The sequence below is a fragment of the Lissotriton vulgaris genome, chromosome 5 (genome assembly GCF_964263255.1).
Source record: "Lissotriton vulgaris chromosome 5, aLisVul1.2, whole genome shotgun sequence".
Classification (NCBI taxonomy): domain Eukaryota; kingdom Metazoa; phylum Chordata; class Amphibia; order Caudata; family Salamandridae; genus Lissotriton; species Lissotriton vulgaris.
The window spans coordinates 1554687161-1554714269 of record NC_141693.1 but is presented as its reverse complement, the minus strand read 5'-3'; the positions used below and the strand labels follow the sequence as shown (position 1 = coordinate 1554714269).

Genomic DNA, 27109 nt, shown 5'->3' with positions numbered 1-27109 from the left:
TGCTTAGGTGGTCCATTTCCCTACAGGGGATGGACTTTACAGTGGAACATAGACCTGGTACTGATCATGGCAATGCCGATGGGCTCTCCAGATATTTCCACTTAGAACAAGAAGACTCACCTGGTCAAGGTTAGCTTATTGTTCCGACGTTTGGGGGGGGGGGGTCATGTAGGAGAGTAGGGCCTGCAATCCCATGATCACCCAGATTTTTCGCTTTTGTTTCACTGGTTTACGACTTTCTCTGGCTGTGGGCCTGCTAATCAGACCCACAGCCTGGCTGTTCTCTTTCTAAAATTACGACATGTACCCTAGGTGCATTTACCAATTGGTACTGGGCCACCTTATCAGACCCTGTAACTCAGGGCATAGGTGTACCCAGGGCCGCCAGGGGCTGCAGCATGTATTATGCCACCCCTGGCTGGCCTCCTAAATTTGACACAACTGGCTGCGTGACAGCTGGGGCGAAGTCGTGTACACACACTTTGCTTTAGATATAGTAGTACTATATCTAACCATACAATGGACACTCGAGTTCCTATCAGTCACTCCTATGGCAGGCCTTGACAATCCTGAAGGCAGAGTGCATGGGCTCGTGTGAACTAAGCTCTGGCTCGAGCCGAGCCCGGTTGCAGCTTGCTGAATCAAGACCCAATGGCTGTTCCATGATAACGCGTACCATATCGGTAACTTCGGTGTCGCGTTATCAAGACATGTCGAGTAAGGTGTCATACGAATCGGGATGCTGCCCTCTCCCCAACTCTGGCGACGAGGTTAGCATTCCGCCCTTCTAGAGGGACACGACATGTACGTAACTGTGAACCCCGGTTAAAGTTAACTAAAGCCTCAGCTCCACAAAATGGATGCTGCCACCACAGACACGAGTCTGACCTCCTGCTGCTGGGAGTCCTTCCAGCGAGGAGAGCTTGGACAAAGGGTTTCCTGTCGAGGGCGGTGTTCGCACCGTCCCAGACAGGGTTTGTGTATTCTGGGTAGGTAGGGCTTTTGCGAGAAGGTGACTGCGGAGTGGCACCCCGGTGCTCACTACGCATCTGCCGGTTAGAACCAGTTCCAGGGGCGACAGCCCTGGCCTGGGGAAAGTCCGGCAGGGGAGAGGGGTGTAACTACCCCCCTTCCTGGTCCCACCCTTAGGGCAGGACCTAGTCATGTACCCACCCCTTTCTTTAGAATAAAGGCCGGAGCGGGGACCCTTCCAAATTAGATCATCTTTGATTCAAGAACTACTTTCTACGAAAGGACATTCAAGACTCTTCTCAAGATTTCTCCCTTGTGACTAAGGAGTAGTCACCCTGCATCAGCGGGCACCACCTAAGAACTCTGCGGTTTGCTGTAAGTCCTTCCTCAAGGAATCCGACGGCCCAGCTCGACGAGAACCGGCTTCCCTGGCACCTCTGACCTCTACCCACGTCATCAGCTCAGCTGTGATCTGTGGGTGCGACGAGACCTCGAGGGACCGGCCATCATCAAAACCTGCACGCTTTCTTAACCAGCACGACCATCGAGGTAACTCTCTGGTGAGTGCTCTGGGGTCCGAGAAGCCCCGACCCTGAGCCGCTCCAGCACCGAAGTGCAGTCTCCCAGCATCTCCACGATCTGCTTGGGGCCCTTCTGCTCGCTGCTCAGCACGTTGTCTGGTCACTAGCCGCTGGCTTGTGCCCTTCTGTGACGACATCCGGAAATCAACACTGCTGGTCTGGTTGCTCCAGACCGGCCCTTGCTTCCATCTTTTCGAGAAGCACCCCGGACCCTCCTGGTCCACTCAAGACGCCATCTTAGGCCCACCACGTGGCCCTGAGATTTGCCAAGGCTTATTGCCCCATCCTGGGCCCAGCGACGCCGACAGCATCATCCTTCGTGGGACAGCTCGCACCTCCACCGTGGTCGCCGACAACGCCTCCTGGTCCGTGAGACTGCCGAGCCTAGCGTCGCCCACTCACCTGGTCGAGGTGACGGCCAACCGGTGCCTTCCTGGTACCCTCTGACTACTGGCTAGTAGTACGAACTTGGTCCCCTCTGCTTTCAGGTATCATCAATCTCCGATCCAGGCTTGGATCTCTACAAACTATTCATCACTGGTCGCCGGCCAGCAACTCCTTTTCTTCCGGCTCCTGGCTCGTCAGCGAAGACCCCGACGCCTGTAAGACTTGTGCAGCCGCAGCCCTCGTGGCTAGGTAACTCGGCATTTCGGTGCCTGCATAGCCTCTTTACTCTAGGGTCCCGAGTCCCTCGCTTCCGACTTGCCTTATCGGGTCCACCCGAGACCTTAACCTTTCCGTGTCCTCGGACACTTGTTTTAATTGTGCACTTGAAGTATTTGCTAAAGAGATTTGGTTTGTGCTTAGTACCCTGTCCTCATAAAGAGTACAGGGCTGTTGTGATTCTTAATAAATATACTGTTTATTTTCATAACACTTGTGTGGTGTCCTTTCACTGGGTGTTCAAGGGGTACATGTGTGGTAAACAGCTGGCTTAACGCGCCCTCTCGAGTCTTTAGCCTTAGACTGCTCGTATCCACGCTACTAGGATAGCTGGTCTATAGGTTGACTTACAACCAAACACCATAAGGGTCGTTGGAACGATACATAGCGGTCGCTAGAATAGTGAACGTTGCATATCGGGCCAACTTCTCACAGATGTCATGTATTAGTGTAGGGACTGCTTCCTTGTTTCCTACTGCAGGCAGGACGACGTGTGCTGCCAGGACAATGGCAGTCGCTTGTTTTAATTGTGAACACTTGAGCAGCACTCTCGCTCAGCTGCCATTTGATCCTGTTCTCGGCTTCCTCTTCCTTCCCCACTGCTTACATTTCACGTGCTTTACTCAATCTTTTTAACCCAGCAGTCCATGCGGCCACTGAGGGCTTCAGACACGCTTCAATTCTTAGCTCATTATCGCCCAACCCCCTACCCTGTCCTTGCATAAATATGCAAAAACCATCCATCACCACCCCCTTTTTCACCACCCCCTTTTGTACCGCTTGCATAAATATGGCAGCTGCCCACTTTTGTTTGGTTATGCGTATTAATGTGCCATGCCGTGTTTTGTCTCTGCATTTATCAGTGTCTTATTCTTGCTCTGCTGGCCCGGTTGGAGTATGTTAAAGTAACCATGTTATTGATGCTTACATTTCGGTGCTTTACTTTCCTTCTGTTATTTAATCAAGTACAAATTGACACACATATATACGTGCGACTCACTGTAGTGCCGAAGTCTGCCTGGGTGCATGTCTTTAGGGTGAGGAGTAAGTGAACCAAGGCACTCGGTGAGGAAAGCACCTTTTAACAACACTCGAGCAGCACTCGCACTCAGCTGCATTTGCTCCTTTTCTCAGCTGCCTCTTCCTTTCCCACTGCTTGTAATTTGGAGCCTGCACGCATTTTAACAACACGCAGTCCACAGCAGATTAAAAAAAAACAGGAAAGGGAGTGCCATATCTTCCCATGGGGTGCCCTCCCTTTACCACCAGTCCGTTGCATGTCATCATTTATTGTGAAATGGCCAGGTTTGAGTACGCTAAGTGTAGCGTCGTTCCCACAATAACCAGGCGGACACGCTATCGATTTGTACAGAGCTTTATTTCTGGTGACCATTTCTAGTCTCATCCCTGCTCTAACTGCCCTTTTCCTTCGCCTCTACTCCTCCCTTTCCTGTCCCTCCCACATCTCCTCCCACCAACTACTGGACTGCTAAATCACGTTCTAACATCTCCCCTCTTCTTGAACAAATGCAACAGTCAATCATGCTGATAGCAGCTTGCTACTTCGGTGAGGGTGTGGGCATGTTTACAGTTCTTCAATCAGCCGTGCATATTTTCGAATGGTTCGTTGCGATTTCCAATAAGTTTCTGAGTTTTTGCCTTCGGACTCAACGAGATTATCGGGTCTCGGCTGAACATTACCAGCTATGTCATTCTCACTAACCAGGGTCCTCGACGGATTGGCAAGGGCGTCTTTGACTGTGGATGGGCACTTTTAGAAACATGACACATTTCTCGCAATCCACTCATTTTCAGACTCTGATGCGATTATAGTTCCCTCTTGTTGGGTGACTATTAATGACCCAGCTCGATAGCAGCAGTCTGTCTTCCTTTGTAGCTCTTGATCGACTGACACTCTATCTCCTTCATGAGTGGATGGGGTTCTGGCTTTCTTCCGAGCATCTGCATGTAATTTCACTTCTTTTTGTCTTTTCCGGTCAGAGTCAGCAATGTCCTCATGTTCAAAGTCATGCATATCAGACGGTAAGGCATTATCTGAAGTGGGTGTCCTGATTCGGTTCTGGGACTCATTTGCTGGCTCTGTTCGTCTCACCCACTCCCACTCGCGTTTGGGAATGTTGAACTCTTTGACCATCCTGGCATGTGCATGTTCCTCTCTCATCCCTTTTTATTTTGAGAATAATCTATCTCTGTCAACACATTTTGCCTTCCTTGCATAGTGATGACATGGTTGGTAATGTCCCATAAATTCGTTTTCCTTCTGCAAGCCCGTTGACTCAGCCTCGCTGACCCCATCCGGGGTGACGGTGTATTATTCATGTCTTGATATAACTGTGACTGACATGACATGTTGCGTGGCGGGGTGATCGAATATTCTGAGTCATCGGCATGAGATATGTTGCTCTGGACGGGGAGAACGTTCTCTGTTTCCATTGTGCATTCGGGTGATCGATGCCATGGGCGTTTTCGTGACCTTGATTCTGTTGACCCGAGTGATTGTACAGACATGCCTTCTGAATCAGAGGAGTCTTTTACTGATTTCCTTTGAGAACGTTCTTTTGGGTGTGTCTTGACTGGTAAGTTTATTGAGCTGGTAGGCTGTGACGAACTGCTCTTGGAGTCGGAGCTATCTTTGGGACATTTCTTTGGGTACATCTCTCGAAGGGTCTTCTGTGCTATTGCAATGGAGAGATTGTTTGATAGCCACGCGTTTATTTCTTTTGTTTGATCCCAGGGCGTTTTGTCTCTGCCTCTCTCATATGATGTTAATTGTCACCTCTCAGTTTCCTCGTTGTCACTGGTGTCTTGAGTGTATTTGCCTACCCCTTTCCGGTGTCTGAGTGAATCACCCCATCTTATGTGGTTTGTTTCTTCTTCTCGCTTGTTGGGTGCACTGACGTCTGTGCCATGGGTGTGATGTCTCCCACTGCTTGATGCTTCTTCTGACTCGTCTACGAAGATTGATGAACAGTGGGTTGCTCTGGTGTGTTCGTGTACCAGTTTCCAGGGTTGGCATGACTGGTCCAGTCTTCTGTAGTTTATCTTTCCTTCATACTTGTTGAGCAGGCTGTCCTCTGTTCCATTTGTGTGGTCTGTCCCACTTGATGCTTCTTCAGAATAGTTTGTAATGTTTGTTGAATGACTCCTTGAAGTTGAATGACTCCTTGAGGTTATATCAGTGAGGCTGTCATAATCCTGGATCATCCCGGTCTTTTGTTTGCCATCCTCCACTGTCTTTTGTATTGTTGAATCAGAGTATTTCATGTCACTTTGTCTCTCCTGCTGTCTTATCTCTAGTCTGCTTTTGCCCTCCCTCTTTCTGGTTTTTTTGTTTCTTGTGCTTTCACAGACATGAGAGATATCTTCTTTCTTTTATCTTCCTTTCTTGCATTAAGGTGCAATTCTTTTGATAATTCTCTTGCTTTGGCCCGCTCTCCAGCTTCGGCCCTCCTGATGATTTCCTTTAGCGAGAACTGCCTTTGAAGGATCTTGCGCTTTGTGTCAGGTATTGAACAGCCCTCGATTACCCGGAGTCGAATTGCTTCCTCGTTTGTGAATGTATTGAAATGGCAGTAGTGCACCAGACTTTGTAACCTTGTTATGAAGTTTGGTAATGATTCCCCGGGTTCCTGCCGTGCTGCGTTGAAGACGATGCGTTCATGATCCACGTCTTCCTTTGTGTTGAAATGAGCGCATAGCGTCTTTGAGTTTTCCATATGTCTCTGTGTCCTTTGCTGAAAATGTTCTGATTAGGCGTCGGCCTTCGTGACCGACCAGCTGAAGTAGTAGTAGCCGACGTTTTCCATCTCTTCGCTCACCGGTTGTTGCAAGAAATTCATCCAGTGACTCCAGCCACCCATTCCATTTGGGACCCAAACTCTGGGTGCCGGTCTGTGTCACTGGGGGTGGTACTCCAATGCAGGGGTTAGATTTTTGTGTTTCTTTTTTCACCGACATGATGGTGGAATGTGCTAGTATGAAAATCCCACAGGACTGTTCACTATGCTTCCCGTATTATTTGGTGACCCTCTTCGGTCGAGACCTTGCGTATAGTTGTATTCCTTTGATTTTATTTATTTATTTATTTTTTGGGGGGGGAAACTCACTCACAGGTGACCACTGTATTGTGTCCGCCAGCTTCACCTTTTCCTTAGAGATGTTCCAGCTTTTATGTCCGTCTCAGTAGACTTCATTGAGGTAGAATTGGATTGCCTGAGTTCAAAATGGTCGCCACTTCGCTGCAGGTGATTTATGCTTCCTCAGCACTGGTACTTGTCGATGTCGACATCTTGCTCCTTTTCTTAAGACCTACGCAGGTTACCAGCCACTTTTTCTGATGAGAGAAAGCTTCCTTGACACTTTTTTACTCGTGTTTCTAGATCATCTATTTTCTTTCTTCCTTTAATTTCAGTTACTTATCTTCACTTGGTGCTGAAAATTTACTTCGGGACTTGCACTTGCTCGTGCTTGTTATACTTGGGATTTGCATTTGCTTGTGCTTATTGCATTCAAGACTTGTATTTGCTTGTGATTGTTGCATTCAGTACTTGCATCAGCTTGTGCTTATTGCACTCAAACTTGCATTTGCTCTTGGGTTTATTGAATTCGGATTTTACATTTCCATGTGCTTGTTGGACTCAAACTTTGTATTTGCTCGTGCTTATTGACTTCAGATAATTGCATTTACTCGTGCTTGTTACTTCAGACAGTTGCATTTGCCAAGGCTTATGGTCTTTGGGTTTGCATTGGCTTGTGCTTGCTGGCAAATTCTACAGTTGCCTGACTTTAAGATGGCCGCTCCTTGTCCTTGAGAGGGGATAGGTGGAGTCGCCTGACTCCAAAACGGCCGCTGCTCTCAAGATCTCGTGTCTCACGAGATTTGGCTCCCTTCTCAGCTTCAGTTGCAATCGGGCACTCACCGGGCATGTGCACACCGCGCTGGGGATTGAAGTCTTCTCAGGGCTCCCGTGTCTCCTTCAGTCACTTCAGTCTGTAGAAAGGAGGTCCACGCTGCAGGTAGGACCGGGGTAGGCTCCCGACGTCGCTGCCTTTGCTCCGCACAGATCACCACGCATCTGGGGTGAGCACCCAGTGTCCGGCGCACGACAGCGCCCTTGCGGATCAGCTCCACGTGGCTTCCCGACCATGGAGCTTCAGTACAGATGATGCGAGGCTGACGGCTTCAGTTTCTGCCGCGGTGCTCGCTCAGGGCACACTCGTCGCGACGGCGACTTCACACGCGTGCCTCACGAGACCGGTCACAGCTTCTGGGATACGCGCAGTTGCACAGCGCGATCATCCCACCCTCGTCGCCAGCTGTAGCGTCATCCCCACAATAACGAGGCGGACACGCTATTGATTTGTACAGAGCTTTATTTCTGGTGACCATTTCTAGTCTTGTCCCTGCTCTAACTGCCCTTTTCCTTTGCCTCCGCTCCTCCCTTTCCTGTCCCTCCCACATCTCCTCCCACCAACTACTGGACTGCTAAATCACGTTCTTACAGTTAAGGTAACCATGTTTTTCCTGCTTACATTTCACATGCTTTACTTAATCTTTTTAACACAATTCTTAGCTCATGATCGCCCAACCCCCTACCCTGTCCTTGCATGAAGATGGCAGCTGCCCACTTTTGTTTTAGTACTGCATATCAGCGCAGCTTGCCGCGTTTTATATTTACATGTATACGCATCGTATTCTTGCACTGCTAGACCGGTCGGAGAATGTTGTTCCTGCTTACATTTCACATGCTTTACACAAGCAGTCCATGCGGCTCCGGAGGGCTCCGGATATACTATAATGCTTGCCTCATTATAGCCCCACCTCCACCCCGACCTTGCAAGAATATGGTGGCTGCCAACTTTTGTTGCCGCGTTTTGTCTTTGCATGTATCAGTGTCTTATTCTTTGCTCTGCTGGCCCGGTTGGAGTGCATTAAAGTAACCATGTTATTCCTATTTACAGTTCAGGTGCTTTACTTTCGTTCTGTTATTTAATTAATCCACTACAAATGCACACATATGTATGCGACGAACCACCGTAGTGCAGAAGTCTGCCTGGGTGCAGGTCTTTCTTTAGGGTGAGGAGTAAGTGCACCAAGGCACCCGGTGAGGAACGATCAATCAATCAATCAGGAGTTTGTTAAAGCGCGACTACTCACCCGTAAGGGTCTCAAGGCGCTAGGGGTGGGGGAGGGTGGGGGGATGCAGGGTCCATTCCATCAAGGAGTGGGTCTGTCGAAGAGCCAGGTTTTGAGGTTTCTTGCGAAGATGGGGAGCGATGTTGTCTGTCTGAGGTGGAGCGGAAGGGCGTTCCATGCTTTGGCCGCAAGGAAGGAGAAGGAGCGGCCTCCCGATCTGGTCTTTCTGGTGCGGGGGACCACGGCGTAGGAGAGCTGGGCTGATCGTAGGGTTCTTTGGGGTGCGTGGAATTTGAGTCGGCTGTTCAGGTATGCTGGTCCGGTGCCGTGGAGGGCCTTGTGTGCGTGGGTGAGCATCTTAAAGGTGATTCTCGCCTCGACGGGGAGCCAGTGGAGTGTGCGCAGGTGCTGGGAGATGTGGCAGTGTTTTAGCAGGTTGAGGACCAGTCTTGTGGCGGCGTTCTGGATGTTCTGTAGCTTGCGGATGAGGTTTTTGTTTATTCCGGCGTAGAGTGCGTTGCCGTAGTCGAGTCTGCTGGTGACCAGGGCGTGAGTGACTGTCTTTCGGTGTTCGAGGGGGATCCATTTGAAGGTCTTACGAAGGTGGCGGAGGGTGTGGAAGCAGGAAGATGAGACAGAGTTGATCTGGCGGTCCATTTTGAGCTCGGAGTCCAGGATGATTCCCAGGTTGCGTGCGTGGTCTGTGGGGGTAGGCGGGTTTCCGAGGGCGGTGGGCCACCAGGTGTCACTACAGGCGTCAGGCTTTGGGCCCATGATGAATACTTCAGTTTTGTTGGTGTTTAGTTGAAGGCAGCTGTTTTTCATCCATTTGGCGACGGCTTCCATGCCTTCTCGAAAGTTGCGTCTGGCGGTGTTGGGCTCGTTGGATAGGGAGAGGATGAGCTGGGTGTCGTCTGCATACGACACGATGTTGAGTCCGTAGGTTCTGACGATGGGGGCAAGTGGAGCCATGTAGACGTTGAAGAGCGTCGGGCTGAGGGAGGAGCCCTGGGGGACTCCGCAGGTGATCGGTGTGGGGTCGGAGAGGAAAGGGGGGAGTCTGACCCGCTGCGTCCTGCCGGAGGAGAAGGAGCAGATCCAGTCGAGGGCCTTGTCCTGGATTCCTGCATCGTAGAGTCTGCGTATTAGGGTGCGGTGGGAGACTGTGTCGAACGCAGCTGATAGGTCGAGGAGGATGAGGGCTACTGTTTCTCCTTTGTCCAGTAAGGTGCGGATGTCGTCTGTTGCGGCGAGGAGGGCGGTTTCCGTACTGTGGTTTTTTCTGAAGCCGGATTGGGAGGAGTCGAGGATGTTGTGTTCTTCAATGAATGTGGCGAGTTGGCTGTTGATGGCTTTCTCGGTGACTTTCGCTGGGAACGGGAGCAGGGAGATGGGTCTGTAGTTTTTGAGGTCGGTGGGGTCCGCTGAGGGTTTCTTTAGGAGGGGGTTGACCTCGGCGTGTTTCCAGTCGATGGGGAACGAGGCGGTTGCCAGGGAGCGGTTGATGGTTTGGCGGAGCATGGGTGGGAACGCACCTTTTAACACTCGAGCAACACTTGCGCCATGCTGCTATTTGCTAATTTTCTCGGCTGCCTCTTCCTTACCCTCTGCTTGTTATTTGAAGGCTGCATGCCCATCCCCCCTGCCCAGGGCCTTCAAACCCAACAAGCTGAGCGTTCTTAATTCATAGCCCTCCCCCCCACAAAAGAATTCCAGGGAGGCGGAGCCCCCGGCTGGGAGAGTCCAGTAGTGGGGCCGGAACATGTGGGGCTGGGAGGAGGACATTTGTGCCAGAAGTGTAGTAACAACCCATCGAATGAAAGGTCTATGGTCCCTCATTTGACCACTTTGGATTTAAAGGATATCTGTTAAAAAACTGCGTTTAGTATATCTTACTCGTCAGCATGTTTCATGTGATATTTGCAGCGCCCCGACGCCCACCGGCTGTGCTTGTTCAGAGATATTGTAATAGGTGCGTTGGGGTCGAATGAGGTCGTTCAGAGGCGGAGCTACACACTTTCCTTTAACACACCCTCTTGTGGTTTGTTCGTGTGCTGATCCTTTTATATAGAAAATGCTCCTAAAGTGCGAATGTTAACACCCGGAGGCTGCTTGTCAAAGTCATAGGCGCTATAGATGTTGGGTCCAAGCTGTATTAGAAACAGCAGGAAGGGATCTTTGGGTGGGATATAAAATCCACGTTAGCAGGCCAGCTCCGGGGCTCAAGTGCTTGGCCTGACTTCTAGGCTCTGCCCCAATGATGATAGGAATGCTACCCCAGCAGCAGAGCAAAATGTTTTCAGCTAATCAGACCTTCAGAGTTTATAAAAGGTGAGGCGGGTCACCCCTTGGGTCTCATTCGAACATCCTGGCCTCTCCCTGCTAGCTTCAGCTACTCCAGCTCTTCACTCCTACTTCTGTCCACAGCTGCCCGACGTCTGCTGCACAGGTTTCAGCCTCTGTCCTCTATTCCCTTCCCCTCGGCACTAAAGTCTGATCCAGTCTCTGAACAAAATTGAAATATTGCCGTACACATGCTCAAATATATGCAAATGCTCTATAGGCAAACTCATCCGAGGCTATTCATAATTTACACTTGTCATTTGCTGCTTCATACTGTGTGAAATTTAATTACACAGCTTAAGTTGTCGCCAGTGCTTGTTTATACATGAAAAGGAGCAGTTTATATAAGTGCCCTTATTTTTATTTTAAGTTATAACCTAAGCAAAACAAGCATTTGCAATGCAAAAGGTCTTGCATTTTAGAAATGTTATCCTATTAGCATTGTAAAACACAATACTTTTTATTTACGTGCACTTTGTACTTCTAGTTGTTCCTTGCCGGTTTTCAAAACATCTAAATAAAAGGCATTGCCATTTACAATACCAATAGCTCAAAATTTCGCAAATGCGAGACCTATTGCATTGCAAATGCTTGTTTAGGTTCTAGCTCACTTGGGACACTGAACACACTGTCTGTTTGACTCTATGACACAAAGTGAAAAAATTAAGTAAAAAACTTTTTTAAGCCCATGGTGTGTATGCTTTTGATACGCTCTCTGACAATCCGTTCCCACGAATATATGCCTTTGAGCTTTTTAAACGATCAAATATTGTATACATCGACCACATGAACCGTTGTTCTCTGTTGCTTATCTTTCTAAAGGTGGCATTTTCTTTACCATTGAAGAAGAATTTTCATTTTAATTTCATTGATCCCAAACATGAAATGCTTATTGATATCTAGTCAAACATTAGCACTTATTAAATGTAATAAGACAACTCTGGTTGTGGGTATGTGTTCATTATGGTGCATTATTGAGAGCTTTGGAGGTGCGGCTGAAGCAGTGCGAGTTTCTAACTGCAAGTTTTTGACTGTGCCTGTGAGTGGGTCACAAAGATGTTCACACTGCATTTATTTATTTGTTTATATAGCGCCAGAATCGATTCCCGAAGGAGTATCTCTGCGCTTCCGACGGGTAGCATAGGTATAGTGAAATTGCAGCTAAGATCAGAAACAGAAAAGGGTAGTCTTGCTGCATTGGCCTCTCTGCAGAGCACACCTGTCCCGTTTGAATTACGCTTTCTTGTGAAAGTGTATGAAGGAGGTATACACAGTTGTGAGATATGGACAGCGCCCAAGGAAAAGAAAATGCTGTTTTCAAAGGTGAGGAGATGACATGTTTGTGTGTGAGAGAGGTTGCATGGTGAAGGGAAGATGTTGCATGGAAGCGTATGCCTGAAGAAATGATTGAAAATGCAGCGATGAAGGGGAAGGAGAAGAAGTGTGATGGGTGCAGAAAGAGGATCCAGAAAGATGTTGGGGGAGTGTGTGGGGGTGGAAAGCGCTTACGAGCCTAAGAGTCAGAGATTGCAGAGGAAAGTGGTGTGAAGGAGAGAACGGTAGTGACTGAGGCACTCCGCAGACCTCTACGCCTTCCTCAGACCCCAGTCATGTTAAATTTTGCAGTCTCAGAATTTCAGACTTGAAACATTATCAATTTAACTAATTCACAGCAAATTAATTGTTGTTGCCGGTACAGATAGCAAGCATTGCCAAAGCCAAAATCTCTGGTTTGTTTTAAGCACATGTTCATCGTTGTGTGATTTTTAAAACTCATGGAGAGACCCTCAAATCCTAGTTAGGTGGCACACTGTGTGGAGCAAAGGATATTAGTTCATGTGTATCAAGCCATGCCCTTAATTACATATACCTGATCGGCATAAAATGTTTTCTAGTTACACCTCTATGGCCACGCCCTTTCAAGAGATCCTCCACCACAATTTTTCTTCCAGTTAAAGCACTGCCGTATTCTTGTGCACTGCAAATCAAGACCTCTTTTGAAATTAGTTACCTTTATAAACCAAACCTGCCCAAGAGACCCTTTCTAATTATAGTAACTACAGTATGGCGCGAGACTTCAAGCAACCAACAGATTAATTTTGTTTATCTTTGAAAACAACATTTCTGAGTTTAAACATTTCTGGAGACTGCAAAGAAACTGGTTTACCTTTGAAACAGCACTTGTTACATTTTTTCTTGCTTAGCTAATCATAACTGTCCAACTTCACTTAGGTCAAGTAAGGGAATGTTTATTTATCCTCCTAGATCAACAGCACTTATATATATGATTTAATCAAATGGTATGGTTTTTTTTAACTAATGTGTCTGTTTTCATGATTGATTAATGTGTATATACCAGTTTATAGCTGTTTTCACTTATATGTTAACATTTTCTAGCTATGTGGGAATTACGAGCTCTGTCTTATGCAGCACGTAACAGTAAATGGATGTGATGGAGAAACTACTATTGTTAAGGTTGTTTATGTCAGCCATTGTTTTTCATGTATGTTTTTGATGAACATGGTTCTCTTTTATGCTTGGTATTCGAGTCGGTAAACGTCAACTAAGCTTTAAGCAACTAAGCGAATGAGACCCACGTCCTTGTCCCAGCTATTTTTCTTATGTCTCTATGTCCATTCTAATGCTAATTAAAAAGGGGAAAGGCTTAGGCCAAACTGGGGGAAGAGAAGTAATAAAACTTGCTTTGGAGAAGTCTTCCTCCTGCAAGCACATCTCCGGAACAAGTGGTCACCTCTTACCTTGGGGCACTTTTTTAGTAGAGTGTAAAATGTGGTGTGTGTCATCTGCCAGACTCCATCCAATTAGGGAAGTTGACCTTTTCACACAGGACCGGTACAATAGTGTTGGTGGGCTTCAATTGATCTTCTCACCCAGCATTTCAACCTGATTAGGTTCCGGTCCTCGGCTCTTACAAGATCTTACAAATAAAAAATCTTATAACTTAGCGCCGAAGTTACCTACCTCCTGAAAAATCCCGTCCCTGGAAAAAACTTGAATCCAACCTACTTGCTGAGACACTGGATAGAAATCCCCCGACTTTGAATGTGGCAACAGCGAAGATTGGGCTTCCAACTTCAACAAATGGATCACTGAGGCAGTCAATCAGCTGGCCCCAATCGAATCAAAGAAGCCCAGAAAACGGCTCGTTACCGCTCAATGGTATACGGCCGAGGTAAAAACAGTCAAGATTAAGTGCCAACGCGCAGAGCGGACCTGGCGCACTGACTATAGTCACGAGAAAAAACTGGAATACTTAAAAACTCTACAGGAGTATAAAACGACTATAGTTCAAGCTAAATCCGCTTATTTCACAGAGAAAATTCAAAACTCTGCAAATTCCTCCAGGGAACTTTTCAAAACTGTTGCCCACTTAACAAAAACTCCTCGAGACACAGTATTTAGTCCTGATCAGTGTTTTGTCGATGGAATCACCACCTTCTTTCAAAAGAAAGTGCAAACACTATATGACGACCTTAGGACCATGGTATCCGTCATACCCTCTAACGAAGTTGGACATACCGACATAACCCCCCCTGCTTCTCCAGTGTCTCTGTACTCGAAAAACAGCAAGCCTTTGACTTAATTATCCAGATGAAATCTGGCTCTCCATTGGACCCATGCTCCCCCTATGTGCTGCATCAAATCCCTGAGACCATCGCAAATACCCTGACTCCTCTGCTTAATAAAATCATCTCTCAAGGAGAGTTTCCAAAAAACTGGAAAATGGCCTGCACCAGACCTATTCTCAAAAAAGACTCCCTTGACCCTTCTGAGCCCAAACACCATCGTCCCATCTCCTGTCTGCCCCTACCCGCAAAAATCTTAGAAAAAGCCATGAACCATGAAATAATGCGACACGCGGAGGAAAAGAAGCTACTCGATCCTTCACAACATGGCTTCAGATCCTTACACTCCATGGAATTAGCCCTTATCATGGCTACTGAAAAAATTCGCAAAACCATGGAAGAAGGTGGGCGGTCGGCCCTGATATTATTAGACCTCACAGCGGCCTTCGACACCGTAAATCTCTCCGTCCTATTAAAAAGACTTACGTCCCTAGGCTTCACCGGCCCTGCCCTGGCCCTCATCGCCGCCTTCCTAACTTCCCGCACTAACCAAGTGATCTGGAATGGACTACAATCCGCTGAACTCTCTTCCAGTGGAGTCCCACAAGGCTCGGCATTGTCACCAACACTATTCAATCTATACGTCACCCCTCTAGCTGCCCTGATTAGATCCCATGGCCTACAATTGGTGTCTTACGCCGACGACACACAAATCATTGTGTCCATCTTACAATCCATTAATGCTACGGCGGAATATTTTAGGAAATGCCTTACTCCAGTTAAAAACTGGATAAGCAATAACTTTCTAAGATTGAACACAGACAAAACTGAAGTCATCGAGTTCGGTCATAAACCTTCCATCTGGAACGATCTATGGTGGCCCCCCGAAGCAGGAGCTTGCCCTCTCCCCATAGACAAGGTTAGAAACCTTGGCTTTTTATTAGATAAAGAACTCTCTTGCAAAGCCCAGGTGAATCAGGTGACTTCCACCTGCTTCCACAGCATCAAACTGCTCAGGAAAGTCCTACCCTACATCCCTGACATTCTAAGAAAAACGGTGATGGGAGCCCTTGTAATGTCCCGGATAGACTACTGTAACTCCCTCTATCTGGGAGCAGGAGAAAAACAGTTGTCTAAACTTCAGGCAATCCAAAATGCGTCGACCAGAGCCTTACTGAACCTTCCCAGACGCCACCCCACGTCCAAAGCTATTTGGGAGCTGCATTGGCTCCCGGTTAGACGTCGCATTCAATTTAAAGCTCTCTGCCTGGTTCACAGATCTCTGCACGGCAAGGGACCTGACGACTTCAATAACCTACTCTCCCGATATGTACCCTCGCGTACACTGAGGTCAGCCACCCTCGACCTAGTCTGCCAACCCAGAATAAACAGAGCCCGATGGGGGGGAAAGTCTTTTTCCTACCAGGCGGCTAAAATCTGGAACTCGTTACCCCCAGCACTTCGTGCCCAAAAATCTAAAATGAACTTAAGGAAAGATCTAAAGACCTGGCTCTTTACCTAAACCGATCTGCCCCACTGCCCTCCCCTTCTCTCTGTATCTTTTAGCGCCAAGACGCCGAGGCATTCGTGCGCTCTACAAATATTTCAGTCAGTCAGTCAAATGCTGGGTCTGAGTCTGGAAGATGGCAAACACCACATTTTACACTCTACGAGGAGCAGCTACTCTGCCCTCGCTTCACTGATAGGATAGAGACCTCCCATCCTTTAAGTTCCCTCAAATAGGGGGTCAGTCCTGCCCTGAAGAAGGTCCTGGACCTTTATGGCCGGTTTGGACTGAAACATGTCGGCACTAGTGTCTTAGGACCATAATATTCCAAAAAAAGACCCAATTTTAGAATTTTTTATTACCCAGACAGACTCAAGAATAAAGGGAAACCGGGGATCTGCCCGAGATATTTTATCTTTAGAACCCCTTCTCTCTTGTCTATCCAAAGAGCTCTCAACACTGTGGTTGAGCCCATCCCGACTTCTAGGGGTCGTGATGACCCGATGATGAAGCACGACGCCGCTAGGGTGTGTGAGGGTAATATAAACAAAAGAGTTTTTTTCCCTACATTCATGGTTGGGTTAGGTACAACCTTTCACTAGAGAGTTTTCTTTACCCCCTCTACCTCTGTCCTCTACCTCAGGTACAGTTTACTTGCTTACACAACTGACCACTACGCGGTTAATTAGAGTATTTTTGGGTGATTAGAATTCTACTTAGGGAGAATATACTCCGGTTATAATTACCTCTCAAACCCTTTAGGCACTGGGATTTTTCCCAGTACCTGTATGTGTTTATACAACATTGTTGCATGTCATGGAATGAACATCATATCCTATGCAGGCGACCACCTCTCACGATCAGACCACTCCACCACTAGGGGCAACTACAGCAACAAACAACTGCCTATGACTCTATATAGACAAAACAGAAGTGTGGAATGACTCGTGGTGGCCTGCAGAACTTGGACCAGAACCCAAATTAACAGACCACGCATGCAACCTTGGCATCATACTGAACATTTTTCGTGGAATGAAATGCGTTTTAAGATGCATTTTTATGTGGAACTCTGCGGAATTCTAAACCATAATAAATAAAAAAATAAATTAAAAAAAACACAAGCTCACCATGAAAAATCAGATCAATCCAGTTTCTTCCACCTGCTTCCTAAATCTTTGCATGCTCCGTAAGATCTTCAAATGCCCCCCCCCCCCCTCCAACACCAGACAAACCGTCGCTTAAGTCCTACTCAGCAGCTGGCTCATCGACTCCAATACTCTCTATGTAGGAATCACAATGCACCCCCTGAAGAGACTGTAGACAGTACAGAACACAGCAGCCAGACTCATCCTTGTCTTCCCCAAATGGACCCACATTACCCCCCACTTCAAGAAGCTCCACTGGCTCCCCATTCAGAAGAGATGTCAAGTCAAGATGCTGATCCACACCTACTAAGGTCTTCACAATCAGGGACCAGCATACATCAACCACCACCTGAACTTCAACCAACCCTGCAGACTCCTGCTCTCCACCTCCCTCTCCCTCAATCACACCCCCCCATCCGCCAGACCAAAAGCGGAGGACGCTCCTTCTCCTGTATCAGGGCAAAATCCTGGAACAACCCCCCTTCACCTACTGACCTCATCCTCTCTTTCATCCTCTCTTCTTGAGTTCAGGAAAGGACTCAAGACCTGGCTTTTTGACGAAACTGAGCAGCTTGCTCTCAGCGCCTGGAAACTCTCGAGGGTGAATTGCCACCCTCTAGAATTTTGTATTGTATTGCATTGTGCCCAAAACGCATGCAATAAAAATGATGTATACACCTATGTGAACATGTCCCAGATGTCAACCTAGGCAGTTGACATTTTGTCTCTCTCTCTCTCTCTCTCTCTCTCTGTAAGGGTTCGACTGGTGATTCATTTCCTTCTTTGCAATGGAGCGGATTGGCCACCAGATGATAATTCAGTCTGGTAAGGCCATGGAATTTCCCCAAATAGGCCAGTTCTTTTCTTAAGTTTCAAACTTAGCTATCTGTTCTTTAGTTCTTTGACACTACCCTAAGGAAATCATTACCGCATGGTGGGAAGTAGGGCAACACATTTTAGTGTTAAAACCTTTCAAATGTGCAAAACAGTTGCTAAACTTCAGGTAACCTCCCACCCAGCATGTCCTCAGTTCTGATCTTACCTCCCTTTCACCCAGCAGGAGCCATGCACGATCTCATCAAGTTGCGCATTCCGTTGGGTGACCGACCAAACCTGAGGCTCCTGGAGGAGGTGGGCTCTGTGGAGAATATTGATGAGCTTAAGGATCTAATGCATCGTTGTTGGCACCACGAGACATCCAAGAGACCAACTTTTAAAGGTATCCCAATCCCTGTAATTTCTAATTTTAGACTCCCTAGAGCTGGCCAAATGATATATGAGTGAAATATGCTGAAACTATTGAAAAACTATGGGGCATGATTACAGCAGAGGAAGCCACCTTCTTCCCCTGGAGATGAGGTCCTAGAAAAAAGGAACACCAGGGGAGTTTTTTCACAGAAGTTTGTGCACCTACCTGACTTTCCATAGGAGTTATCAGTGCAAAATTGCTTTGGTATTCCGCAAACCTGGTACAGGTGAATAGGGTGGTGTGGGTGACTAACGATAGTCGGAGGTGGTACAGCAGACAATTGTAGCTTTCTATTTGGTAACCCATCTTTACTGTTTGTAGTGCGTGGTGGTGCTTCCGAGACTTTTACGGTATTGGATTTGGCTCATGTCGTATTATGCATTTTCTGTGTGCGAATCTCATCAACGGGAGTTGGAATATTAGTCTCACAACTGACTATTTGTAATATAAAATATTATGTGAAACCTGCTGCTATACCTTTAAATATAAATAGAGCACAGTCTTACTGACAAAGGCTTAGCTGTGTTAGATGTGTTTACAACTGTGATGTTTGATGGAGATAACTCCTGGATGTCTTACTTCTAAACATGTCTGTTTAAAATGTTTGTTTTGTGATGAGCTTCCTTGGTTCCCTTTCCTCCAGGGTTATAGCCTACCTTTGCCCGCTGCCCCTCGATCCTCCTTACCTTTGGTCTGCTCCTTCAGCTTTGGAGTTTGTTGACTGTTTTCACAGTTTTTCCCATCTGTGTGGAGAGGTTGTGAAGAAAACATCTTGCTGCATTCCATAAGCTTCACTTCATTCTACCAGGGTCATTCTTAGCATAACATGGTGCTTAGCATAAGATGGTCCATACAACTCCAATCAGGGCACACTTCTCAACAAGCACTGGCAATGCCAATAGGTCCATTTAGTGTTCAATAAGTCTTCAAACAGACATTCTATCACTCTCCACACAGCTAGAGCCAACGGTTAAAACTATCTACATTCTACAAGATCTAAACGTGTAGCTGCATTTTTTCACACCATATTTTACATGTATTCAGAGACTGAGATTCGTACTCCCGTTGGTGATATTAGTACACACCTATTTTGGATTTCTTTGTGTATCCATACATTGAGTAAAGAAAATTGGAAGACTATGTATACTTATCTGCAGCACTGGAGGGGGACAGAGAGGGGAGAGAAATAATGTCTTCGTGTATCAACATTAGTAACAAGAGTAGCACTCCCATAACTGATTTTAGTTATATCAAGTTAGAAATGTATTTAATACATAAAATAGATGATAAAACACTCACATTACTATGATGGAAGATGCAGATCACTTCAGAAATTCCTGCAGCCCTGGATCTCAAGCCATGTAAATCCATACCGGTGCATCAACTTTAGCTTATTGGCTGCTCTTAATTTTTTAATAATTGAGAAATACTCTGTACTTTTGAACTAATAGCGGCATTCAGTTCTTCTGCATAAGGCTGTGCAGTATAATCCCTAAGTTCCTCTGTACCTACAATACTCCACGACCCACTAGATAAACTTGCTAGCTTCTAAGGTTCCTCACATCTTGATTCCAGGACTGGCCTACAGATACCTTCCCATGCTTATCACCTTTTGCCAAGCATCAACTCGTGACCACGCAGAGATTGTTGAGGTTCAGCAGAGTGCTCACGTGTGATGAAACTTGCCTCATGTTTTTCTGGTGAAGTACCACAATGGATGTCTCTGGATTCTATACAATATTCTACTTCTTCCAGACTGGTTTCCTTACAGGTCCCTGGTGGTTGAAGTCATTGAGGCATGCTTTTGAATGACTTGCACCTTTTTGCATTTCACCGTCTGTGTGAAGTGCCCACTAGATTAGATTGTTACTCACTGTTAATTTGTTTCCACTTTGCTATCCAAGACCTGAACACTACATAGCGCACAGAGCTGCGTGAGCTATCTTTTGGATTCTCTTTTAATCTGCTCATACCTAAATCCAATCTTTGATCACCACTACCAGGCACTTGGAGGGGGGGGGGTTAGCTTGTCTGCATGTATCTTCATTTCGTTTCAGCTCTGTAAGGGACCGTCACACATGGGTATCTGAAAGACTCTCCGCAGCTTCTTCCGAATTATCACCGAATTGTAATCACTGTAAGTAATCTGGTATGGGAAATGTTTTTATCTGCTAAATTTGATTGGTCTTGAATATTTTCTACTGCGTTCCTGTCTTGATAAATCTGCTGCCTGAAAGAGACTCTCTACCGCACACCTCCCTCCAGTGGTAATCCCTGACTATTTGACTTTACCACTTCCTAAAAGTCAAAGGCTAAAGAGAGAAGAAGCTTGTCAATTCACTGAGCTCACAATAGTCTGTGTTTGCAGAGACAGAAGCAATACTTGTCACAAGGATTGGACAACTAGACTGACATCAGTGGCAGCAGTGAGAGTACAACCCTACTTCTCTGGAAATGCCTCAATCACTTCAAGTCATCATTTTGCTTTAGTAAACATGGACAAGAACCAGTGCTTTAAAGCAGATGAAGTCTGCTGGTATGTATAAGACAAAAGCAGTGGCTGAACTTACAAGACTGACTGCAAGGTATCCATCCTAGGACGTTGGTGAGACTGCGGTTAGCGCTGGTGAATCAGAAATGTATTCCCTCAGTCACTTCTGTATGCTCCTCTGTGCCCCTGATTTCTCTTGCTAGCCACGTACCTCATCCTGTTAATCCTGCAACCATAGTTAGCCCCCAGATAGCGCTTAGAATGCTGGAGCTTGAGATAAATGCACAGTAGACTACAGAAGGCAGAGAGTGTTAGGAAAAACTTAGGCTAGAAGAAGCTATTGAAGGAGCAGGAGAGGTCGAAGAAGAGCAAGTCAGACTTCCAAGAGAATAAACATGCTAGTGCTGTTAGGCAGTTCACTTAATGGTCTCTCATCCGTCAAATATTGTCATTTATTACCACTTTCCGTCATGTTATATGACTCCAGCAGTTTAAGCATCCTCCTGCAGTGTCACCACTTCATTCTATAGTCATGGATATCCCTGTAATATAAACATCCCCCAGCAGTGCTATCAGATGCTCGATCAATTTGAGCTTCCTTCTGTAGATTGTGGGTTATGTGTTCATTTGTTGCCAAATCATTCTTCACCCAGCCAAGGGCATCCCGGCGCTAGAGTGGATGACCGATGATTAAAAAAGAAACAAGTTCTAATTAGCAGAGAGAAAAGGCTGGGGTATTGCTCTCTTCCCGAAAGGTTGTCAATTAAACCAAAAGCATTCCAGGCTCTGTATGGCATGAATTCGAAGGAACATTTCCAGGGTGATTACTGTGTATCTTGCAGACAACCAGGAGATGTCTGGTGAAAGATTGTAGACATTAAGTATTAACATGATGAGTGGGCCCGGGCACTGGAAGGCGTAGTGGACTAAGCAGAAAGCTTTAAACTTGGCATGGAAAGTCAGTGCAGAGATAAAGTGAGGAGGAGAGATGGGTGCAACGAAGGAGCTGACAGAGGATAGTCCTCCACGTTTTGGATTTTCGAAGGTCTGGTAATTGAGGATGTAGATAATCTTGGGTAAAGAGAGCGATCATAGCTTAAAGGATTAAGATTAATCAATTGCACAGCATTTTGTCTGGCTGAGAGTCACAGTAGTGAGAGGTTTTGAGCAACAGATGACTAAAGTTGAAAGAAAAAGAATAAACTTGACTAATCCGAAAGAATGGATAAAGAGTTATGAAAATGGAAACTGGGATTCCTCAGGGAGGGCACTAAAGAGGAGAAAGGGGCAAGGTCTGCAGGCCAACATTTGGTAGACAAAATAGTAGGATTTTTGCAGATTATCAAAATCCTAGTTTCTTCGGAGTAGAATTTGAGTGAATTGAGTTGCACTCAGAAAACCATTGCTGAGAGCCACGAAACAATCGCAAGTGATACGAAGGGGCGTGGCTACCAGCCGAACATGGAGGACGTGAGCTAAGACTGCTCCGTCCATCACCCTGAATATTAGCCTAATATCTTGAACTACCCGACTCCACGGAATCCCCACCTCCACACTGAAGCAGCGAGGGACAAGTATGAAAGGAGCGTGGCCGAAATAGAAGGCTGCCGGAGGCACTACGCGGAGCTGCCGAGCGTACATCATAGCGAGGCCGTAACTGGAGTGAAGCCGCGGCCCACAGTGAAGGGCGGAGCCGAGCGGACGGCTGAGGAGAGGGGTGGCTGCCGGGCTGCTCCCCGCTGAGCACAGACTGTGACCTGCAGCGCCTACTGCCACAGAGTGTACGACCCCCGTCCACCCTCCCACAGGCCTACTGTTGAGCAGCAGAACAAAGAACAGAGCAAATGCTCCTACTGGCAGAACCATTGGCTCGCACGCATCGGGGAGGTGTGGCCTCTGCGCGCTGGGAACGGAGCAGACAGAGTCAGACTGGCAGAGTTGCCCGGGGTGCCGAGACAGGAGAAAAAGTGCCGAAAAGCACTAAAATCAAAGGTACCTGTAGTGACAGTGGAAATAATCACCAATGAACGTTTGTTAATACAATTAAGAATTTATTTACTACAGGAACTTGCGGGGAGGAACAGGTGACCGACAGGAAAGAAGGGTGAAGCTGTCAGTGTCGGGATGCCGCTCTGACGTCACTTTTATACACACTGACAGCTAGCAGCTGCGCGAGCTATGCGGCCAATGGCTAGCGAGCTGATTGAGAACAACTAGACCTACAACATCTCCCTTTCTAAAAGGAGCATTAACTCATAACAAAGTCTTTGTACATTGTGGGTAACTTTGCGATCCTGCCTGATTTGGTACATGTCCCTTGCCACCCTCCATGTATACAGTCTTCACTAGAAGTACCTGCATCGTCTGAGCGAGGAACATTACTGTACTCATTGTCATGTGCATTATCTTGGTCGACGCCTTCTTCGTCATACACTGGTTCATTAACAACATCACTGGTATCACAATAATTTTTATCCCTACTACTTTCACACACATTGTGACCCTCATTTTCCCAACTAGATCTGACTGCATTAGTATCATGTATACATTCCTGGTTGCCGTTCAACGTGTTTAACCATGAGTATTCTTCATTGTAGCCTCTTCCTACAACCTGATCATTAAGCCAAACATCTGCTTGCTGCTTGTTAATTCTGACAACATCACTTCTATTGCGCCACCCGGAATATTTAAGGCGAACAGCACTCTCTGAAACTTCCTCTACTTCTTCAGGGGCAAAATATTTGGACTCTCCCTTGACCTGATGACCTGGCTTGGTGGCTAAAGCCCAATCTCCTATACAGAATTCTTTGCATACAGCCCTATGCACCTTGTCATGATATAACTTACTTTTCATTTGACAATCCGTTATTCTTTTCTTAACATGCAACATATCATCGTCAATGACAATAGAGGGAGGCAATTCTTTCCCTGCTGGCGGAAACTTGGGAGTTACATCATGGTCACATCTCCTTCCTCTCAACAGAAAGAACGGAGAGAAACCTGTGACCGAGTTTTGTGTTGTGTTGTAAGTAAACACCCTTTCTCTAATAAACTCTTTGACTGGTAAGTTAGACGATAGTGCAAGTTGGATACCCTCCTTGATGAACCTGTTGACACGTTCAATTTGTCCATTAGATTTAGGCGAATACAAAGGAGTTTTCTCTTGGGTGATTCCATGTGCTTTGAAAAAATCTGTAATTTTGACCGACAGGAAAGAAGGGTGAAGCTGTCAGTGTCGGGATGCCGCTCTGACGTCACTTTTATACACACTGACAGCTAGCAGCTGCGCGAGCTATGCGGCCAATGGCTAGCGAGCTGATTGAGAACAACTAGACCTACAACAGTACCTGCTGCTTGCTGAGAGAGAGCGCCTCCCCACCCATAGACACTGAGCTCCCTGCGGGACAATATTAAAGTTTTCACAACCACCGCTGCAGGGCACAAAATGGCGCCGTGAGGCAAGGGAAGAATAACTAGGCCTCATGAAGGGAGACACCAGCCCGGGAAGGATGGAGAGCTACAACCCAGCGCGTAAGCACAGAGGGGACATTAAATCAGCAGGTGAGGGGGAGCTGACAGCGACATAAAAGTACAGATAAGTGAAACGCACTGCAGTGGCGGCGCACCACTGGAAGCCCCTGATAATGCACACCAGCCCCACCCCCTGAAAGGCGGAATCTGCAACCGGCGTAACAGAGAAGACGGCGCCTAGACACACATTGTACAACGGGGAGAATGGAGTGGGGCATGTAGAGGCGACCATTACCCGGGTAGTTGCTGATGCCTTTCGAGAACATTCCGTTGGGCCTGCAGTGGCACACATGTAGACTCTCAGAGACGTGAGAGAAGGATACGCAGCCAGCAGCAAGAGGGGCCAACTGGCCACATTAGGGAGCAATCTAGGCACAGTTGCGTAGGAAGATCATGGGGCGCAACAGAGCCAGGCAGCCGGATCCAGTGGTGGGCACTACAATGCAGTCTACCGGTTGTGAGGACCCCCTATCCTCATCCAATAATGAAGTGATACCACCAACAGGGATGGGTTCACAGGAAGCCAAATTGGACTTAATCCTGTCTGAAATCAGAGCCTCTAGAGAGGCGCTGGAAACCCGCATGGACGCAATTTCCACAGGACTATCCCTGCTGAAGGCTGACCATAACAAACTTGCTGAGAGAGTCACTGCGCATAAACTGGCACTCGATGACCTGATACAGCAGCAGACAGAACATTCCATGCGACTGGAGGAACTGGAGCATCAGCTCAGAGGATTGCGGGACAGAGTGGATGATGCGGAAGGGCGCTCACGCCACAACAATGTCCGCATCCTGGGCATTCCGGAACGCAGCGAGGGGACGAACCCCTCCCAGTTTTTGGAAGACTGGCTCAAGAATGGGGTGGCACCAACGGGTCTTACCCCACTCTACAGTGTGGAACGAGCACACAGGGTACCTCCGCGGCCGCCCAGACCAGGAGCGCCCCCGCGCCCCCTGATTGCGCGCCTACATCTCTACAAGGATAGAGACACGATCCTCAAAGCTGCCAGAGAGAACGCCCCAGTGAAATATGAAAATAGGACAATATCACTGTACCCGGATTTCACCCCAGCAGTCCAGAAAGCTAGATCGACCGTCATGGGAGTGAAACGTACGCTGCGGGATCGTAACCTAAAATACGCCCTCCTCTTCCCGGCACGTCTAAAAATCATGCATGGACACAAGACTTATTTTTTCGACACCCCGGAGGAAGCGTCAGAATGGATGGAGATAACACTCACGCCAAACTCCTCGCAGGATCCCCTGACTGAGGAACTGGAAGATCGCCCCTCTCACCGGATGGAACTACACACGGACCAGGAGGGACACACGCATGGCACGACCAACACAGACTCGACCCCGACACCGACTGTGGAAGAGGCAGTGGTGGAGGCGGCGCTCCTAACGACGACAGCTCTGGCAGCCCACGACGCCCAGGAACAGCCAGACATGGATCGCCAGTCTAGCACACGCACAGAAGTTTCGGACTCGGACACTAGCTTGCAATTATTTCCGCGTATCACGGCGCAAATAGCGAACGAATTTTGAATGCCCGTGATGAAGATGCCGATTGGTAATGTATGTAAATGTATAATTTGACCAAGAAGAGGTGGGCACACGTGATATAGGGTTCTTGGTGTTAACAGGGTGAAAGTTAGGAACTTTCAGTGGATAATTACCGGGTGAGCGTAACCGGACCCACCCCCCTAGGCAAAGGCACAGTTACATTTATCTATTTGTTTTGCCCACGTTGGGTAACAGTTGTTTGGTCCCCTGCTAGTTATGGATGAGGACCTACAGGTTGGGAAGTTTAGCACAGTTAGAGCACTTGAACCAAAACTCATCATGACTAACACACCTGCTGTACTGGGTATGGCATCCACTGTATATTCTCCTCACTATGACGACACCTAACACATATACGTTCTGCACCTGGAATGTGCGTGGAATGGGATCAGTGCACAAGCGGCACAGAATACTAGCACAATTGAACAGAAGAAAGATCACTGTAGCTTATCTGCAAGAAACCCATCTAAATGGGGCAGAAGGCTCCAAATTACACCATAAATGGAAGGGCCAATTATTTGCCACTACCTACTCCGCCTTCTCTAGAGGGGCTGCTATATGGATTAGAAATTCCGTCCCCTTTAAATTACTGGAGCAGCGGGTGGACAAGGAGGGACGATATGTCTTTATACGAGGGATTTTAGATGGCTCCCCTGTAGTACTAGGATGCGTCTATGCCCCCAACACGGACCAGATGAAGTTCCTTACCACTCTTAGCGGAGTGTTATCAGATTGGTCGGAACATGATTGGATAATAGGCGGGGACTACAATGGGTCCTGGATCTATCCCTTGACAGGTCCCTCCCCCACTACACACAGCTGATAGCAGAAAGCAAGCAGAGGCGCTAGCACACTGGGCAGAAAGCTGGGACATGTCAGATGCGTGGAGAATCAAACACGCGGACCATAGGGAGTATACATTCTATTCACCACCACACAATTTGCATACCAGAATAGATCGCTTTTTCTGTTCTAACACATTGCTGGGGTCTATCGATTCCGCTACACATATGGGAAAGACACGCTCCGACCACAACCCAGTAGAACTAACAATGCAATGGGGAAGGGTACCAACCCAGATACCGGCTTGGCGCCTACCGCCGGGGGTACTCGAGGATCTGGTTTTTAGGTCCACAATATCTGATGTCATTACCAAGTATTTTAACGAGAACGCGAACACAGCTAGCTCCAGACATATAGAATGGGACGCCTTCAAGGTGACCATACGATGGGCGGCAATGGGCACAAAAGTAGGCATCAGATGGACTGTGGTGGAGAAACTTACGGAGGTAGAGGACAGACTAGCGATGCTGG

General features: G+C 47.3%; 1 protein-coding gene across 2 annotated transcripts in view; it reads left to right on the top strand.

The window, feature by feature from the left end:
• The window catches only part of LOC147715138 (receptor-interacting serine/threonine-protein kinase 3-like), a 354916-nt gene that overhangs the window by 137066 nt on the left and 190741 nt on the right, over nucleotides 1–27109 (top strand). The window contains exon 6 of one of the 2 annotated variants that reach the window (XM_086923624.1): nucleotides 18016–18174. In XM_086923624.1, the coding sequence (XP_086779750.1) occupies nucleotides 18016–18174 (159 nt within the window). Of the gene's footprint in view, nucleotides 1–18012; nucleotides 18175–27109 lie in introns of both variants that reach the window. The other variant, XM_086923623.1, reaches the window with a different exon arrangement.